General features: G+C 25.0%; 1 protein-coding gene across 4 annotated transcripts in view; it reads left to right on the top strand.

Annotated features, from left to right (window-relative positions):
• LOC113555112 (protein kinase C, brain isozyme) overlaps positions 1–12059 on the top strand; it is an 82459-nt gene extending 70400 nt beyond the window's left edge. For all 4 annotated transcript variants that reach the window (XM_026959447.1, XM_026959444.1, XM_026959446.1 and 1 more), the window contains 7 exons: positions 1727–1858; positions 1931–2104; positions 6684–6775; positions 6842–7043; positions 9727–9915; positions 10021–10161; positions 10227–12059. In XM_026959447.1, coding sequence (XP_026815248.1) covers positions 1727–1858; positions 1931–2104; positions 6684–6775; positions 6842–7043; positions 9727–9915; positions 10021–10161; positions 10227–10379 — 1083 coding nt within the window. In that variant the 3' untranslated portion in view covers positions 10380–12059. The remainder of the gene's footprint in view (positions 1–1726; positions 1859–1930; positions 2105–6683; positions 6776–6841; positions 7044–9726; positions 9916–10020; positions 10162–10226) is intronic.
• Positions 12060–21058: the final 8999 nt, after the last annotated feature.

Below are 21058 nucleotides of genomic sequence, written 5' to 3'. Positions count from 1 at the left end.
CTTTACTTTTTAATCGTTGAAAATACATATATACGTTTTATTCGTGTAAAATAAATTAGCATACCTTGAATATTTAAATATTGCTTTTAGTTACTGCGCTTTATAATACTTGTTATTATTATGATTCATAAATAATATACATGTTCCATTATTTATAATTAAAAACTAAAAATGTAGAAAAATGATAATATTATTTTGTTAATTTCTTGTCTTTATACAGACATTTATGTTAGTTGTTTATTATTACTATTATTATTATTTTCTAACCGGAGAAAACAAAAGAAGGCCAACTAACAATACATTAAATTTGTTTTTGGTAATAGTTTTAAACCTTCATTGAAATTAAAGAAGTAAACTACGAAGAAAACTGTGTAATAAATTATTCATCAACTCACTTTACCGTCAATCAAAACTCCTTGTGTTTTTTTTTCATTAAATTTTAAATGTGGTTTTAGTTTCACAAACATTTTTAATCGAAAAGTTGTTTTAAACGTAAATATTTGAGTAAACATTATTATAAGGACATGAAAGACTCAAGTTTAAATATATATCTATATTATTTGTTTTTGTGTTTCATTTTATACAGTACAAACAAATGAATATTTTTTTATCAATAAATTAATTTATTAAACTGTTTTATTATCTGATTAATTGGTGATAACAATAAAACAGATAAATATATTATATTTGAATTATCAAGTTACTTGCAATACTTTCACCAAATTTAAAAACTGTAATGTGATAAAATGTTCTGTATTAACTACATCTATTTTGAATATTTAAGGTAACTATTGTAATATTTCTACAAAAAGTGTTTTGATTTTACAAACCAATCGTTCATCATATTGTATAAACATATTATTTCTTAGAAATATCTAATAATATATACTATGATATAGTAAATTCAATATTATTATTTTAAATATACCAAACACCTAGAATGTTATGAATTTATTCTATCTGATATACTATTGATTTAGGTTAACACATTCCAAAGGGTAAATTCGATATGTTTTTTGCTGAGAACTGATAAGTTCAAATAGATTTAATACTCTGTTCTTTAGTAGGTAGTTGAATATAAGTTCAGTTTAATAACATCTAATGTAAAATACAAATACTTAAAAATACTTCGTAAATATTAATCAGTATTATACTCGTAAGCAGATATTTTATACGTTTCAAATTTGGTACCAATAAATTTTAATATTTTAATATTGCGAAGAAAATCTGTTCAAATACGATCGATTTTAAAATGTTGTTATAAAATTACTTACATATTAATTTCACATTTAATAAATTATAATAATGACATTTTAAAATTATTTTTATATATTTTATATTTATAAGTTGAATATGTAATATAATATTAAAATAATAAAAAAGTATACTAAAATAATCTTAAAAACTCTTTAATGTTTACTTTTAAAACAATTTATCATACTTCTATTTATTTAATGACAATTTTTGAATAATATTTATTCAGAATTCAAATCAAACTCCCAATACTTCTAAATATTTTTGTATTATAAAATATTAAAAAAAAAATGATGGCGCTAATAAATGACTTTTGTGTTTTTTTCTGGCTTATCCTAAATAATGTAGCTGCTTATTGGTGTTCTTTTCAGTAAGAGCTTTAGAAGTATATAATTTTGCTAGTAAAGTTTTAAATTATTTTTATTATTATTGTTATTATTTTATATATTATAAATTATATTCACACATTTAGAAGACATCATTAACCAGTAGAAAACCAATGGTGCCTGACAAGGATGTACCTCATAATATGGGGAAAAAAGATGTTATCAGAGCGTCGGATTTCAATTTTTTACAAGTACTCGGAAAAGGCAGTTTTGGAAAAGTAATGATTAGCAATATAATTGTTATTTTTTTAATTCTTGTTGATCGTTTATTGATTTATTTTAACCATTAGGTAATGTTGGCTGAGCGTAAGGGAACTGATGAATTGTACGCGATAAAAATTTTGAAAAAAGATATAATTATTCAAGACGATGATGTTGAATGCACCATGGTGGAAAAACGTGTATTAGCGTTGTCTAGTAAACCACCATTCCTTGTACAACTACACTCTTGTTTTCAGACAATGGTAAGAATTCACAAATGTTTATATAAACGCTTAATAACAATTATTATTATTACATATAGACTTTTTGAATAGCTTGAATTATTCCAATAATTAGAAAGTAAAGTAGAAATTGTTTTTATATTATTAATTCAATCTATTTAAACATTTGAATTTAAACTTTAAGTTGAAAAAAAATCTATACTGGTTTCAGATACATTTTTGTGTTAATTGTTTACAATAAAAATGCTTGAGAAATTAAAAATATGTTTTTCATATGGAAAACATATATTTTTTATTTAATAAAAAATAACATAGTTTTCTGGTATTTTGATTTGAAATTTTGAAATATATTATAATATATACGTATGTTGCAGAATATTTTTATTTGTTTTCAAGTAAAAAGTATTAAAGCATTGATATCAAAATAAAAGTGCTATCGTACTTATCTTAAATAAGCACTTATCATTTCCTATTTTTTTAATATAAAAACATTTTATCAGTCTCTCCTACGTTTTACTAGTTTTTATCTCCGTCTTAAATACGCATATACCTAACATGAAAAATGTACGTTCGACATGATTGATATCGTTTTAATATAACGATAAATTGACCTATTAATCAACTTGATGATAATAACATATTAATCATCATTTATCGCCACTAATCGAGACCTCAACAAGTCTAATATAATTGAAAAAAAAATAGAAGAATATTATCTATGTTCTCCCGTCATATTTTTTTTTTTTAATTTTTACTTTTAAGTCATAATAATGATAAAAAAAAATAATAATATAACAATTTAAAAATAGTTTTATCCCATATCGTTGAAATATAAATATAAAAACTGACAAGTGATTAAATATAATTATGTTTCATCTTAAGTACTTGGGGCTTTATAATTTGGTTAATTTAGGTAGTTCATAAAGGTCAGTATTCTTTTTATAATATAAAAATAACAAAACTGAATCAATTATGTTGAATGTAAATTCATTGTTCTCGAATACTGTGTAATGCGTATGTGATACGAAAATAAGTAAAAATATTTTTTTTTTTGTTATTTTACAATAATTAAAAGTTAATTACAGCAGTTGGGTAATTTCATAAATTAATGTCATCTTTAAATTGTTTTCTGATGGATACACTAACACTAAATTTTGTTATAATCAATAATTTATTATTATGTTTTCAATCATATTTTAAGATTCGACCTTCTGTTTATTAAATAACAGACACATAACATTTACGTAAATATATTAGGATACATACATGTTTCTCTATATTATAATATGATCTCCTTAGATTCTGAACGGAACAATGAGTGTATTAATTTTACATTAGTTTGTGTGTGTGTGTATGTGTGTTTTTTTGTATATACGATTAGCAGTCGAAAAAATACTTTGATTTTCAACTTTGAAAGTGGATTTGAATTGAAAATTTGATATAATTTATACTTTGGTGTTCGGTGGTGAAAAGTTAAATATTCTCAGTATCTACCTTTAAAAATAATCAGGAATTTATTCACGAAACGGTTTTCAATCGATTTTATTTTATTGTTGTAATTCAAAAATTAATCACAATAAATATTTGAAATTTTTATTAAATATTTAAATAACTATCTTTTTATTAATAATATAATTTTAAAAATATTTCTACTTTTTAAACACATTTAAAATTATGATTTTTTTTAGTTTCATTTCTATAAATGTTGATAAACATTTTTTTGCTTATTTAAAAAGTTTGATAATTTAATAAAATATTCCATATAAGCTATTCAAAAACTTTATTCATGAAAACATAAAACTTGTACATATAATATTATATTTTATACACACAATGATATTTTCAAATACAATATATTTGGTAAAAATAAATTCAATCTACTATTATTACTAATAGTAAAATAAATTATTTTACCTAATAAAACATAACATGAAAAATAAATTATATTATTTAATTTAGTTCAAGTTTAACATATCCATCACAATGACCCATTCGACATCTGTCGTACAGCAGAGCGGTACGCTTTTGTTCTCTTTTTATATTATAATTTTAGTAACGTACTTTTTTTTATTTCAAAGAAAACTCTAAAGAGTTTTTACATACATTTTGATAGACGTTTTTACTTATTAAAGAGATTTTAAAAATTTGTATACGTTTTGAAGAAAAGTGTCTTATTTTGAAAATAAACGATATTATTGTGAATGAAAACTAAATAAACAATATTGGCATCATTTTTATTAAAATTATACACAATTTAATGGAATTTATGAACGTTTACTATAAATCACATGTTTTATACTTTTTGTTGTCATAAAATATTTTTCTTACTTTTTTATAATAATGTATACAATTTCAACACAAACTTGAAGTACAAAGCATTAAATGAAACTACACTGTTTACACTATAAATAATTCTGAGACCTGTGAAAAGGGTTCGTTTTTATATTTTTCCGAGATCAACAATATATTTTTACATCTTGAAAAAATACTACAATATGAAACACTATTGCTTTTTAAGGCATACCCGAAAAAAATCATCATTGTGATGCAAGTAATTTTTTAATTTTTACGAAATTAATTTCACTGATATTGTCAGATTTTTTCTGATATTTTATACATTACTTGACGCGCCTAGATCGTGGTAAAACAATTATCAGAATAATGTTGTAACTCATCGTAATATCGTAAAAATGAAAAAAATATGTAATTAAAGTATTATAAGTTTACTATAATATGGCTAAACCTAGTAAAATAGGGCTAGGTTTGAGGGATTCTTCCCTACACTTAGATGTGCCGGAAAATATTACCACTTACCAGTTACTAATATTAAATTTATGTAATTACCTTCATTCTGATTTTCGGGGAGCTTTCGAGGGCGTTTATTCGATAATTTGATCAAGTACACCATTAATAGAATAGATATATAAATTATGATAATAATATAAAGTATATTATAAATTATAATCATGTGTATTACCTGACTCGTAGCTATATATGCAGTGTCGATTAATATCTAGATAAATAATCTAGATACACATTAAGTACCTAAATCTTATTTAGATAAATAAATAAATTATTATCTTAGATTTAAATTAATTTATGGAAATCTATAAAAATATCTTGATAAATCTCGTTGTGTAATTCACGTGTATTTTTTCAATAATTGTTTACTAATTGTATTTTTTACGCATATTTATTCTTCAATATATTTTTGACCCAAAATAAGCCTTCCTGGTTATGCTTTCCCCAATAACACTACTCAGCCGAGAACCTAATAGCACGTCAAGCATTAATACAAATTAATTATTATAAGATAAAAATGTTTTATCCACGTATTTATCTAGATAAAAATTGAATATTTTATCTTCATATACTAATTTAAATAATTATTTAGCTAGTAATCTAATATTTATCTAGATATTATTTTTGCTATCTGAACTCAACACTGGTTAGGTTAGGTTATGCAGTAATATAGTAAATTAACACAAATAAAAAAACTTTTTGAACATTGGAATCCAAATATTAATTATATTTAAAGATATATTAATACATAAAATGTATTGAAACTTTAACCAGTGTTTTGCTTAAAGTTTTAAGTTATAAATTTATACTTATTTTTCTAGTTTTAACAGCTTATTTTTATAATATTACTTTATTATTCAATTGTTATAATTATTTTAGTTTTTGTTTGTATTCATATTTTCTACAGACTTCATTTTATTGGATTTATATTGGTTTTATTCCTTTTTGAATATTGGCTTTTGTTAAAAAATATCTTACTTTATTTGTAGTAATTTTAATATAGTTATTAATATCGCTTTGTCAATAATCATTTTCTTTATTTTGTGGATTATTTTTTAAACTAAATTATAATAAAAAAATAAAATAAAACAAATTAGACCAAAATACGCTACACTCATTTTATCTTTTATGTTGTAATTTTTTTATCACAGATTTCGGTTCTTATACATATTATTTATTTGTATATTTAATTTAAAATAACTACTTAGTATTATAATCAATATAATATTATGGTTAATACATTATTATCCACTCTCGGTTGAGCTAGGTTAATGTTTATAATTATAAAGGCAATAGAATTTAAGTCAACTTAAATTATATTGGTCTTAGAATTTTAAACGCACCTATATGTTTTATTTTTGAAATCGGAGCATTAGAATTAAATGAAAAAAATATGTTTTTATTTATGGCATAGATATAGAACTTCTTTTTTCAATACAAAAAGTTTAATTCTTTATAATTGTTACATTTCCGTTATACTGCAGCAATAGATTAATGTTCAATTGTTTCGTTATACATATTATTATCGTTGATTAATAATATAATATATTTGGTATATTTAATCAATACTATGATAATAACAGTTAACAATAGAAATGTTTTTAACAATAAATAAAACAAAACGAATTTTCTCATATTTTACATGAGCCATTTTATATTAATAATAAGTAATAACTATCGATTTGTATTTGTAGCTTAATTATATGATATATCAATTTTAAAATAATGCGTTTATTGTTAAAAACAACAACAATTTTCAAAACTAGATTAAGGAAATAAAAAAATTATTTTTTCTCAGGATCGTCTATATTTTGTGATGGAGTATATAAATGGTGGAGATTTAATGTTTCAAATTCAACAATGTGGAAAATTTAAAGAACCTGTCGCCGTGTACGTTAATTTTCCCGTGAAGTTTATTCATATTATGTCAACTCGTAAATATATTTTTTTTTCTAGATTTTATTCCGCAGAAATAGCCATTGGACTTTTCTATTTGCATCTCAATGGTATCATATACAGAGATTTGAAATTGGATAACGTTCTATTGGATCAGGATGGTCACATAAAAATCGCTGATTTCGGTATGTGCAAAGAAGGCATTATGGGTGATAAGACTACAAAAACATTTTGCGGAACACCAGATTATATTGCCCCAGAGGTAAGATATTTTTGTTTATGGTCGATAATATGCTTGATTGCTTTATTATTTTGGTATTTGATTTTTTTATTGCAACTGTTAAGCATCGATGTATATTGTATTTTATACACCGTGAAAGTAGATTTGATTGTCTTTATGTTTTATCTAACTCATGTGTAACGCGTAGCTGAATTCGTTACTTTTATGTCCAGTACACCGTTAGGCTTATATTAGCATTAGTCTCTGAGGACTTTTGTGTAATTCACTAAGTAAAACATTATTATAATTATTACTTATACATATTTTTCATTGCATTATATTCAGAAGGCAGTTATAAAATATAAATTCCTTGATTTATCCAAATACTATTCAGTGTAAACTATGAAATATTAAAATAAACGTGAAATTACATAATTTTATTCAAATTTTAAATTACGTTCGTAATACAATTTATTATGTTCATTTATCTTTTTTAGAAAGTTGCATAAAAAATACCAAAATTATACGTGCGTAAAAGTGGTACATCTACAGTCTACATATAAAATGCTTTTTCAAACCTTCATTATATTATTATAGATTTTTGCAAATAATTTGATAGTATTTCCGTTTTGTTTTTTACAATTTTTTTATTTATAATTTTGTAAGAAATGTTTTTTTAGTTTTTTTTAAATTAATTCAAGGTTTACAGTGAAACCATCACTACAGATTAACTACTCCAATTTGGAGTCTCCAAACATCCAACTATTTGTTTTTAGTTGAATATAAAACAAAACTCCTTTATACTATCCGATTAAAGTAGTGACGTATTAAAAATGTTATACTTAGTATACTTAATAGAGTATAGACTATTATTAATTATAATAGACTTTTAGTCATTAGAAGTAAAACGATATCCATCCACTGCCCTCTATCGGCTGTATCATCATCAAAATTAATTTTCCATTATTTACTTAAACAGAATTTAGAAAAATATTATTATTTTAAATCTAAGCTTTGTATAAATTTTATTTCATCTCGTCGTTCAATAGTATTTAAAATGTTGAAGTTCATTAACTGTATTCATTCACAATCAGTAAAGTACCCTAATTATTGTTTCATTCTACTTCGACTAACATTTTTAAATTTGAAAAAGAACAAAAAATATCATTAATTATGATTGTAAACCATAAGACCTTTAAAAAACACGATATTATCTTTTAAACAAGCTCTCGTTATTAAGATGATTTTTTTTTAGTGTATATTACCTCAATTTTCAAATGAAAATCAATTGCATTGCTGTATTACGAAGAAAAAAGATATTTAATTGGTTCTATTCAATTTTATAGATTATTGTCACCTTACGCTTGTTTACCTACATACTCTTAGGTATTTAAGACATTTTTAGCGCTAAATTAGTGTAGCGACTCTACGTGTATATTTTCTGAAAGATATTTGGTTCAGTGTACGATTTACTAAATTTACTAAATCATATAATTGAATAATAATACGAATAATAAAAATATATTATTTACCTTACTAGCACTTGGCAACCTTTTTTTGTAAACCTTAGTGCAACAATTTATTTATAAACTTGCATTAAAACTTCTGTTATTTCTTGTAATTTCTGTTAACTACTTATTGAATTTTATAAGTTTATTTTAATTTTTATATGTGTTTTAGTATATAGTAGTACTCAATCTTTTAAATATTGTCTACAAATGTTCTCGTCGCCACTCACTAATCATATTACGATATATAATTTTCCTTTTCTTTTACATTTCTAAATTAATAACACACGAAACTATAACTACTATAACAATAAGCTATAACACTACTGTAAGTGCAATGTGCATACCTATTGAATTACAATTCTTGGTGGTTCCATGTTTCATTTCATACATCTGTACTTAGCAAATCAAAATAAAATGCGATCTTATATTAGAATCACGTGTTTATTTATGTTTAGAATCCAACTTTATTCGTTAGACGTGTTTAAAACGAATAGATCTCACATCCAACATGCTAAATTCTTATAATATCGGTAGATCACGCATACCAAACAATATTAGTTGCGTTGATTATTTTTAAAAGCTATAACACACATATTTTACATTATACGTCACTGTAATGATTTTAAATTAAACTTATCGTTATAAAAGTGTAAACAGAACTATAATAATATTGAAGTTTATTGTAAAAACAAGCGTACCGTATTATATTATTATTCTATAAACATTAAACATTATGTTTCGATTAGTAATAAACCATATCATTTTAATATTATTCGCATACCTGTTAATTAGGACTATTATTAATCAACAGCGACATTAATCAAGCAATCGACAACGAATATCTTTACCTTACTATTCTATACATAATCTCATCTATTATCAATATAAACAATTGACGGTTTACTATTAAGCCCCGATAAACTTCCATTGCTAAACTAAACTGACAATTATATATGTGCTATAATATACAATACACATCCGTATTGCATATCTATACGTAGTACACCTACGACATAATTTAACCATAAACAAATTGGTAATCACAATAATATTATAAATGTTTCAACTTGGCAATATTGGTTGATATATGATGTATCATAATATAGATATTCTAATAACGTATTAATAGTATTGTTTAATTGTTTTTATATTTTCACTCGAAAAATCATATTGTACGCTTGAAGTATACAATACAAACACTTATTGATTTTCAGATAATTTTATACCAACCCTATGGCAAGTCTGTCGATTGGTGGGCTTACGGTGTTCTCCTGTATGAAATGTTGGTCGGACAGCCACCATTTGATGGAGAAGACGAAGAAGAACTTTTTGCGGCCATCACTGATCACAGCGTCAGTTACCCTAAAGGAATGTCTAAAGAAGCCAAAGAAATATGCAAAGGGGTAACGTTATTTCAATATCACTAATACTAGAAACTTAATAGAAGTACATTTTTTATTAATTTATTTTTGATGTTTTGAAATCTTTATATTTTCTAAAAACTGTAGTTTTTGACTAAAAATCCGATGAAAAGATTGGGAGGAGGTCCCAGGGGTGAAGAAGACATTCGGGGACATGTATTTTTTAGACGTATCGATTGGGCAAAAATTGAAAACCGGGAAGTGCAACCGCCGTTTAAACCAAAAATCGTAAGTATTCCTCACTACACGGCATTAAGAATCCGTAAAAAATTAATATCATATTTATGTTATAGAAACACCGTAAGGACGTGAGCAATTTTGATAAGCAATTCACTGGTGAAAAAACAGATCTTACCCCCACCGATAAACTGTTCATGATGAATCTAGACCAAACAGAGTTCATGGGTTTCTCATTTCTCAACCCAGAATTCATTCAACATGTATAATTTATTTATCTCCTTTATAAGTATCCTTTTTTTCAATTTTATTACAGGGTTTTCCTTTACACTCCTTCGCTGTTATATTATCCCGTCTTTGTCTACCAATTCCGAATTCACTATAGTCAATTGGACATTACACAACACCCATCGAATTTCTTTCAGTGTTTTTAACTGATATACTTTTTGATCATTATCCCTAATCACGTTATCAAGACAAAAAACAAACACACATTTTCTGTTTTACAATTCAGTATTATACTACTACTACTACTACTACTACTACTACTACTACTACTACTACTACTACTACTACTACTACTCCTACTACTACTACTACTACTACTACTACTACTACTACTACTACTACTACTACTACTACTACTACTACTACTACTACTACTACTATTATTTTTATTACCGTTTCTACCGACCCTATTAGGCCTATTATCATGAATTAACTAATTTACATAAATAGTACACGACATTTCTACGGAATGTTTTCCGCATGTCTGACCCTTGTTGTCATACCATACACAGTATTTTCTATCGTAAGTTTAGAGTATTGTCATATATTTTGTAGTAGTGATGAAGAATAATTAGTCAGCAAACGTCTGTATTTCAGAGCTTGAGTTTACGCGTTTTGATTTGGGCGCACATGAATTGCCTTCCACATTTAGGTAGATGACCTTTTTTCACAAGAATTTCCGGTGTGGTTTTGGAGGTACTTCGAGTACCAAACAACTGATTATAAATTAATATATCGATAGTACGTGATAGAACTATCGACTATTATGTTGATTTCCATAATGCTCAAAAATATTATTTTTGTATGACTTTATACACACATCACTTTTATGACCAATTATTACTTCTCTGTTAGGCACATATACAAAAAATATTTTAAGGGTGGCCCCAAAAACTAAGTTTGTGAATTTTCATACTTTATATCGATAACATTTTTTATCTGTATACTTTCAATTGGCAAATATCATTGTTACTCTTTAAAAACATATTTAATAATTTTCCTGTTTTTTATTTCGGTGAGAGAGGGATAGAAATTCTAACCTAGAAGGCCAGATGTACGCGCCAGACTGTGTTTGTCGATTTATTAAAATATTTATATTTTGTATTAACTTAAATTGTGGACAGTAAAACATTTATTTTATTTATTCATTATTTATTTATTATATAAATTATATTATATAAACAATTTTCGTAGTATAATATTCAATTTTTTTATTTTTTGTTCTCACATTGTAAATCGTTGTGTGCACATTCATAGTATTTTTTAATTTAAAATAAAAAAATCAATATTTGAAATTTAAACGAGAAATCAATCAAATGTAGTTATCGAAAGCGATTCCAGTACAAAAGGGTCACTACCTAAAATAGGAGGCAATTATTTAAGTGAATGATATTTTAAAATCAGGAGGTAATTCGAGTAATCTATTTTAAAAAAAAATCACTGAAGGCAATTCAAATGTGTCCTTTAGCCCTTTAATTTAACGTGGTACCAACTTCAAGAGTGTATGGACGTTAACCAAAGAACATCGTTCCATAAAATAGGATAAAATTGGGACCATTACGCCTATTGATATGATGTGTGGCTTTAATTATTTACATAGTTTTAATCCAAAGTTAAGTAGTTTTTAGAAATACATTTATCATTCAAAAAAAAAAAAAAAATTAAAAATAAATACAAGTTCTATCTGTGATCTAAACAAGTGCAATAGACACAAAAAAAGATGTCATTATATTTAAATAATATTTCTCTCGTTTTATATTACATAATATTCAACGTTAGAATATCCTAAACAAACATAGTTACCTCGTTTCCGTTTATTCCCTTTATGATACGAACAAATGTGTTTTTATGTAGAAACGATAGGTTGTGTCTAAATATTTTTTCTTGTTTAAAAATTATTTTAGTAAAAACTTTTATTCGTACCTATATAATATTATTATTATTATTATTGCTTAAATGTTTACGTTATTATTTAAATTATAATTAAAATACATATATTAATATATTATTAGTCACTCTCGGTTTAAATATTTCGAGAATATAATTTTGAAACATTATTAATGTTTATTATTCGTAAAAGACATTATTTTATATCAGTCGTTTGAAATAAAAGTATATTAAATGGATATTTTTTAGTGTTTGAGATTAATGGATGATAATTCACAAACACCGTGATAACAGTAAGTAAGGTACTTAACATTTTTTTTTAAATAATTCAACATACATTTATATCAAACGATCTGTATTCACGTTTAATCATGTATTTGCATTTTTAAATAAAATTATGATATAATATTTAGGCGATTTTGGGATTAACAACATTTTAAGTGATATTTTACTAAACTATATTATAGTAAATCAAATTGGTAGTAACTATGTATTGTTTACTTCTAGCTAATCTTTAACTTGCTCACAACTTAAGTCTATTTGTATAACTTAAGTTTAAAGTAGGATCTGGTGTTAAACTTCTACAAAAAAATATTTAACGATCAAAATTTTATTTACTATAAATGTTTAGTATGTTTTGTGTTGTCTAGTTTGTATATAAGTGTTGTACCTTGTACGCCTAATTATTCTTTTATCATTATATTTATGTAATCACATTTTATTGTTAAAAAACTCTTTTAATGTACAACAATTTTGTTAAAAAAATAATTAATTATGTATCTAATAATACGGGCTTGGGGGAATTTTATTCGTATTTATTGTTGATAATTTTTAATGTTATATTATTGTAACTTACATTTTGTGCACTTTTTTTTTACTTTATTGTTTTATTATTTTCCCTCTCATATTTATAAATATTAAAAATGATACGTCATTCAATCATTATTACTGTTATTGTAGTCAATTTACGTATTAATAATTTGTTGCTATTTTATAAACTTCTACCATTATTATTTTATAGTTTGATAAACAATTATTACTAAGTATTCTTGTTAAATCCTAAATATTAAACTATAAGTGCTACGTTTTATTTTACCGATCCATAATTTTTTTTTCTTAATTTCTTATCATTACACTTTTCAAATTTTAAATAATTTTAGACACAAGTTAGTCGATAGGCTAATATCGTGTTAAATACACCATTAAATTAAAAATTAATACACCATTCGAAAAGAATAAATATATTAATTGTTTACAATACTGACAATCAAATATCACTTAGTAATTTCTGTCACAATATTTTATCTTCTTCTTTAATACATTTTATTAATGTGCCAAAATTGCTCTCAGTGTTGTTGAATTAATTACATCTATTTAGATTTTAACAATCGTTTAGTTTTTAATTCATTTTAAAATACATTATAATAATATAACTAATAGTTTTAAAATGTAATACGTTGTATTTTATTTGTGTTTCTTTTCAAATTAAAAATTATTATACTCATACATATGTGATTGCTGAGTAGCTTGTTTTATTAAACAGATTATTAAAAATTCATTTCTGTGCTGTCAGTTCCGGTCGAGGTTTCGGTTAACTGGTGCGGAGAGATTGCTGGTCTAAACGTTGATAAAAAATTTGGCCTACTTAATGGAATATCGTATTATACGTATTAAAACGTTTCATTTCAAAGCTATTTTGCTTGAGCTTTATATCATACCTATGCATAAAAGTTATTTGTATTCGTATTTTATGCGCAACCTGACTCTAGCGACCATATCTAATTACAAGCGATTAATATAATATATTCGGTCACTTGGCACGCAGCACAATATAATATTATGACGTGTACGCCGTGGATCAGCGAGGTTTGCGTCCAATGTTTATGTGAGCTCATTACCGATAAGTTATAATTGTCTGTGACAATCAGCTCTTTACCAGTTATTAATGTTTAACGCTCTCGACGGGGATGTGATTTTACACTGTCCAGATATTTTATTGCGAAATTACATGGGTCGGAATACGATGGAATTTTTTTATTTTTTGTTTGAGCAGTTTCTTTTACTCATTTAGTACGGCAGTGAGCGTATTATATTGTAAAATATCATGGCTTGGTAATTGGTATTCGTCGAAAATGGAAAATGTGTCATGCTAAGTTTTTGAAATCATTTTGATTTTCCATCATTTTAATCGCACTGAACCTTCGTATCACAACACACAGTAAGTAAGTCAAAATAATAACAATATTATTACCTTTTTATCGGCGTGTACAGCGGTGTACAGATACTTGTAGAAAGTTTGAAGGACCGCAAATGAACAGTGCGGCACTACACAATATAATATATTATCTACCTGTATACGATAATATACGACTGATAAGCTAATAAAGGGGTGGCCAACCAGTCGATCGCCACACCCTTTCGCATTTTTTTGATTTTTGAATTTTTTTCAGAAAACAATTAAAATATGTATTTTTTTTTCGTAAATTTGTATATCTTCAAATATCCCATGAATATAAAAATTATATTTAGAAAAATTAATAAATTACAATGAAAACGATATTATACATAGATATCAAATAAAAGAAGTGTAACACGCATGTACATTACATATAATATATTTTTTGTTTATAAACAACTTTCTTTTTTTTTTTGTCGATCGCGACAACTTAAAAAATCTCGAAGGTCGATCGCAAGTCTATTAAAGTTGGCCACCCCCGATCTAATAGATAGGTATTCTATTTTAAATGTAAGCTCTATATATTATATTATGTAGGTATAGCCGACGCACGCGTTATCGTAATACTATAATGCTATCCTCTGTAATGTTATACCTAATCACATAACGGACGTGTAAAATAATAATAATAATAATAATAATATAGTCATCGCAAACTTCCTGCCCACACACACTATACACAGTGATTCACAAAACATAATCAATCCTTTTTTTTCTTTAATTTTTTTTTTTATTTTACGTGGCTTCTCTATTAATACTCAAATAATTTATTCAAATTCTGATTTTTTAAATTTTTAAGTATGCTATATAGGATATCATATTTATATCTTTTAGATTTCATACACTATTTAAGGTGTGTCCTGCAGTGATACAAACTTATTTTTTTCATATGAAAAAACAATCTTTATTTAGTGTTTATAATGAAACAGATGATATTTTTGAAAATTTTAATAGAACTAAATCACACTTTTAACGAGTACTTTCTGAATTATTTAAATGTGCTAAGAAGAATGTATATTCCTTAAAAATGGATATAAAAAACATACAATGTCGATAGATTAATATTAATTACTATAATTTTCAAATAATCGTAGCCTCAACCACCAACCACCATATCTTCCAAACCTATTACCATACACCAATTAACTCAAGTCCAAGAGATTAAATAATTTAAAAACTAATCATTTAAATTTAAATTTAGATACATGGACATTTTTATATAAATGATCTACTTAACAAGTAACAGAAAAAAGGTGATTTTCATTTAAAAATAAGTTTTTATCGCTACGGGACACTTCTTAAATGGGACATATAAAATTCGAATAAATTCATTATCAAATGAAAAATGGGGATGAGCGTGGTCGGTGAATCACCTCGTATAATATACGTGAGTGTGTTTTCGGCGTGCTATCCATCAAATATTATTTGACGTTTGGTAATTTTTTTTTTATATACCCGCCAAATTGCCTAGTACGCAGCGTTTTACAGTAATCGTCGATACGTTCATGTTCATGTATAATTTTATGATAATAATGATATATTGTATATAAGTATATACGACCCATGACTTTGTTATTACCTACTTACCGTTTTAGACATCCCACCTCGTCGATTCAATAAAGTGCTTGTATGACGGACCGAAAGTTAAAACTGAGAATTTAAAGACGAAATTGCGCTATCCCATTTTGATCATTTTTTTTTATAGTGAGTTTGGGCCACATTATTATTAGATATGTTAGTATGACTTAACTGCAGTAGTACATTTACTGCAGATATAATAATAATAATAATAGGTACATAACGATGAGCTGCAATGGTAAGTATATAATCATTTTCGAATACACGGAATAATCGATCAATAATTTCATTCTTATACCATTTATTAAATATTATATTACTAAAAAATTAAAAATTGCGTGGTAAATTTGACATTTCATTTGTTCGCTAATAGTCGTTTTAATTATCTACAAAATACTTCATAAAAAGTACTCTGCACAGTAGTAATAATTTTATCTGAGTATAAGTAACACACAAATTGTAGTCAACAATAATATTTTAATGTCATAACTATAGATTAACAAGTGATATTTAATATTTATACATAATTTATTTTTTTTATCAAAAAAAAAATATTGTTTCTCGTATAAGCACCTAATATTTACCTATTTAGGTGATTGATATATACAAATATTCGGCCGAATCCAAACAACTGATGGAAAAAAATGGCCAAGATGTTTTAGCAGATGTTGATTAGTTGCTCTCAACCTAATGTGTACTAATTATCAACCCCCCCACCCACTACCATTATATTTGAATTGAGACTATGGGTGGTGGGAGGAGGGGCGAAATTAATTTTTCTTCTATACAAACTAAAAATAATTTACAGTTGATTACCTAAATATGCATAAAATTCTTATTATGTTTAGTATAATATCATTAAGATTTACGATCTTTATCAAACGGAACATTTTTTAAATAAATTATTAATTAATGTATTATATAGAAAAAATATGAACAATGGGGGGGGATGAACGCCCCCTTATTGTATACACACGGTATACAATTTTAATGTATTCTGATTTTCAGAAAATCCCAAATAATGGGAAATTTCAACTAAGAGTCTTGAATTATTGTTGTTCTAGTTACTAGAATCTAGTACATTCTAACAATAGTTAGCTAAAACTTATGGTTGCAGTTTAGTTATTGAATATTTATTCGAATTTACAATTAATATATATAGGTATAAGGACTTTAAGCCATAAAGTGTCCCGCAAGGATTTGCCCATTGCGATATCTCCTGAAATAATGGAGATATTATTCTGTTTTTATTTAATAAGATTCACAAGAACAAGGATAACAAATATTTAATATTTTAATTTAATTTGATGTTTTTCTAAAAAAGTAGAAAAATAATTTTTTATTTAATTATTTTCAAAAAAAAAATCGAAGATAACCATTTTTTAGAGTATATCTTTCTTAATATATTGACGTTTTATTTTCATTAACATTGTGATTTTCAATATTTTTTCTAGTTTCGGAAAAAATTATGAATTATTTAATACTATATAACTATATAAGTGCCAGCGTTATAAAACGTATAACCCACGGGTTTGTGCCTATATAATAATACAAAAATATTTTCAAAACAAAAAAATATATAAAAAATTACGAATCTTGAAAATAAAATGTTGAAATGTCAATATTTTCAGAAAAATAAACTACAAAATAGCTATCTTCGATTTTTTAAAAATAATTAAATAAAAAATAAATTTTTAACTTTTACCAAAATATTAAATTAAATTAAAATATGAAATACTTTTAGTCCTTTCCCCTGTGAGTCTTTAAAATATATATATATATATATATATAATTATGATACCTCCATTATTTCAGGAGATATTCCAATCGGTAAATCCTCATGGGACACTGTATAAGTTCCGACGTGACCAATATTTTACGTCTTAGGTACTATAAATAAAATAACTATTGTATTATTGTCTTATTGTTTATAACGATTATTTATATTACATACCTATTTGTATTATTATTAATTTTTACATCATTTTGTAAATAAAAAAGTTATTAAATTAATTTCATGTATTTTGAGCCGATAAAATTTAACTAATTATAAATCAATTTGAACTCACAAATGTCACATATATTTGTACTCAAATCATTATTTAAAAAAAAAAAAGTTCCAATTCATTTTAATCGATAAACAATCAATAAATGAAATAATAAATATATCCACAACTACAAGTTTACAACAATTTTGGATGAATTTTAATAAAGGTAAATAAAGTTATTTATTCGCACATGACCTAGGTATATTAATATAATATACGATTGTAATATAATAGGTATAATTTATTATTATGATTTTATACATTAATTAAACCTTAAACCCACCAATCTATAATACATATATATATGGTGTTATATAGTATATACCTATATATATTACTTATGTAAATGATGTAATTGTTGACTTTGTTCAAACGATATTTTCATCGTCCTTTAGCATTTCTCCCCTCGTAGCTGTTCGAATTAGATGTTAAACCGTTTCAGTGTTGATTACGGCGCACAAAGGCGCTCACAAGTGCAAATTCCTGGAGGATCGCGGGGACAAAAACGCCAATTTATTCATTAGACATCAAGAATGGGTAGTTGAGTGTCACAAGATGAAAAAAAAACTAAAAAGGTATTTATACATTGCATTTTATCTTATTATAATATTCTTTGATTCGAGGAACGAATACTTAAAACTATAAACGATCGTCAAAAAAAAAAAAGTTCAGCATTCTTTAGAATATTTTTTAATAGGTACCATTTATTTCATATTACATTACTGGGTCTTAATAAAAGAATAAAAGATTTCTAAAAAATAGATGCTATTAAACATAGTGCATAATAATATAATAGACCACTAGAACTGTACATAGAAATATAAAAATAAAAATAAAAATCTGTCAATATTTTATCAATCGCCTTTAGCTCCCCTCTTTGGAAATTTAATATATTATATATATTTATTTATTTAATTTAACAAATAGTTCGTATATCTTAAAAGTTAAAATTCATAAATTTAAAGTAATATAAATAAAATTGTTAAAATTGTCATCAAATCATTTCTATGTACAGTGTTATTTATAATCTTATATGTACTAAAATATTATAGTTGTATTTTATCCAAAAAAAAAAAAATGTATAGCCTCTCCCATTTCAGATTTCTAGATCCACCCCTGATCGTTATTAAAATAATACACATAATATTATGTAGAAGTGACTAAATGAGTATGAACTTAAAATTTATAAACCATATTTGTTAATATAAGTTGATTTTACTTCGTAAATGCATAAATAAATACATTAAAAAATATATTTTTATAATTATTATTTATATTATACTTATACCTAACTACTTTTCTTGTGCTGGTAAGATTTATATTTTTTATGTGTACATTATTTTTATATAATATGGTCGAATCCCAGGCGCTGCTTGCATTCGTAGTGCCATTGATAAATACGTGTAATACCTAGGTATTTTATTCTCCAAACCTCCTGTACAATATTAGTTGGCAGTTATTGGCTATTATATGAGTTGCATTGACACTCGTATTAAAACTATTTTTCGTGTGATGATATAATTTTTGCATATAAAGCAAAGATATTTAAGTAAAAGTATTCCAAATATTTACGAAACATTTTAGTCGGTAAAAATACAATCGAGTTTCCGTAATTATTTTTATTTTCAAAATTAATGAACGGCCATTATAAATACCGAAAACACAATACCGAGACCATAAATATTTTGTATACACTGGGGAAATAAAAAACCACCATTACGTACCGTAACCTGGCAAATAATAATAATTTATATAATTATAAACATGCCTTATATAATATAACGAATATACCATAAAATATAGGTACCTGTTCCGTGGGCACTTGTTTGTTTCAGTTTTACGTTTACAAACTCGAGAGAAATTTATTCACAAAATGTTATACACGGGTGCAAATATTTACGTTAAAAAAATAATAAAAACAAAAGGCAACGGTAGTATACCGAATACCATTTCATAAATAGTCATAATTTAAAATGTAATAATAAATATATTATAAGATAATTAGTTTATGATATTTTCAATAGAAATTCACAAACTTCAAAAGTATTATATGGTGGTAGGTAATTAGTAATTAGTAATTATACGTGGTTACTTATGTTCAAGGTTAGACAAGTTAACTTACCCTTAGTTAGTTTCGTTTAGATTCATTTTTATTGATAAATTTTTCATGATATCTTAGCACCAACATTCTTTTATTATCTACTGAGTTATCTGGTAAGTAATATTATTGTTAAGTATGTTTTTAAGAAGTTTTTTCATTCCGTTAATGCCCAGTTTCGCATATATTTTCTAATTGTAAAGAGGATATTTTAGTCGCGTTATCAACATTTTTAGGTCGTAATTTATCATTTTTTGTTTATTATTTTATAAGTATTCCATTGATGCGTTACTAATTTATATATTTATATTAATATTTTCTTTATTATTTATATTTTAAAATACAGCGACGAGTGACTGCACCAAAAGGCAATGATTGAACCATTTCATCCATTAAATTAATTTAAGAGATACACTAAGACAATTAGAACAATAAGTCTTACATCTTAAAATACAACTCAATGATAAACGTAGATACTTCTATTAAACATTAAAATATGAAGAATATAAATTTAATGCTGTCTTATTTTACGACATTATAAAAGCGTTAAAATAATTTTATCATAGTTTTTCGGTCATATTTCTTGTATAGATAATTCGGTTTTATAAACGTTTTTGATTAATTACGATTTATACGAAAATATTATAATACTGCAGTTATTGGACAAGAAACAATTGCGATAATGAAACGTTTAAATTTTCATTTAGCTTAGCTAATATCAGGTGTCTACTATATCAATTCCATACTTAATTACAATTTTCCTAATATAAAAACAGTGGTGTAGTGGAGGGTATACGCGGATTTATGGCGTAT

Source organism: Rhopalosiphum maidis, chromosome 2 (genome assembly GCF_003676215.2).
Source record: "Rhopalosiphum maidis isolate BTI-1 chromosome 2, ASM367621v3, whole genome shotgun sequence".
NCBI classification, from domain to species: domain Eukaryota; kingdom Metazoa; phylum Arthropoda; class Insecta; order Hemiptera; family Aphididae; genus Rhopalosiphum; species Rhopalosiphum maidis.
This window is presented reverse-complemented; position numbering and strand designations above follow the sequence as displayed.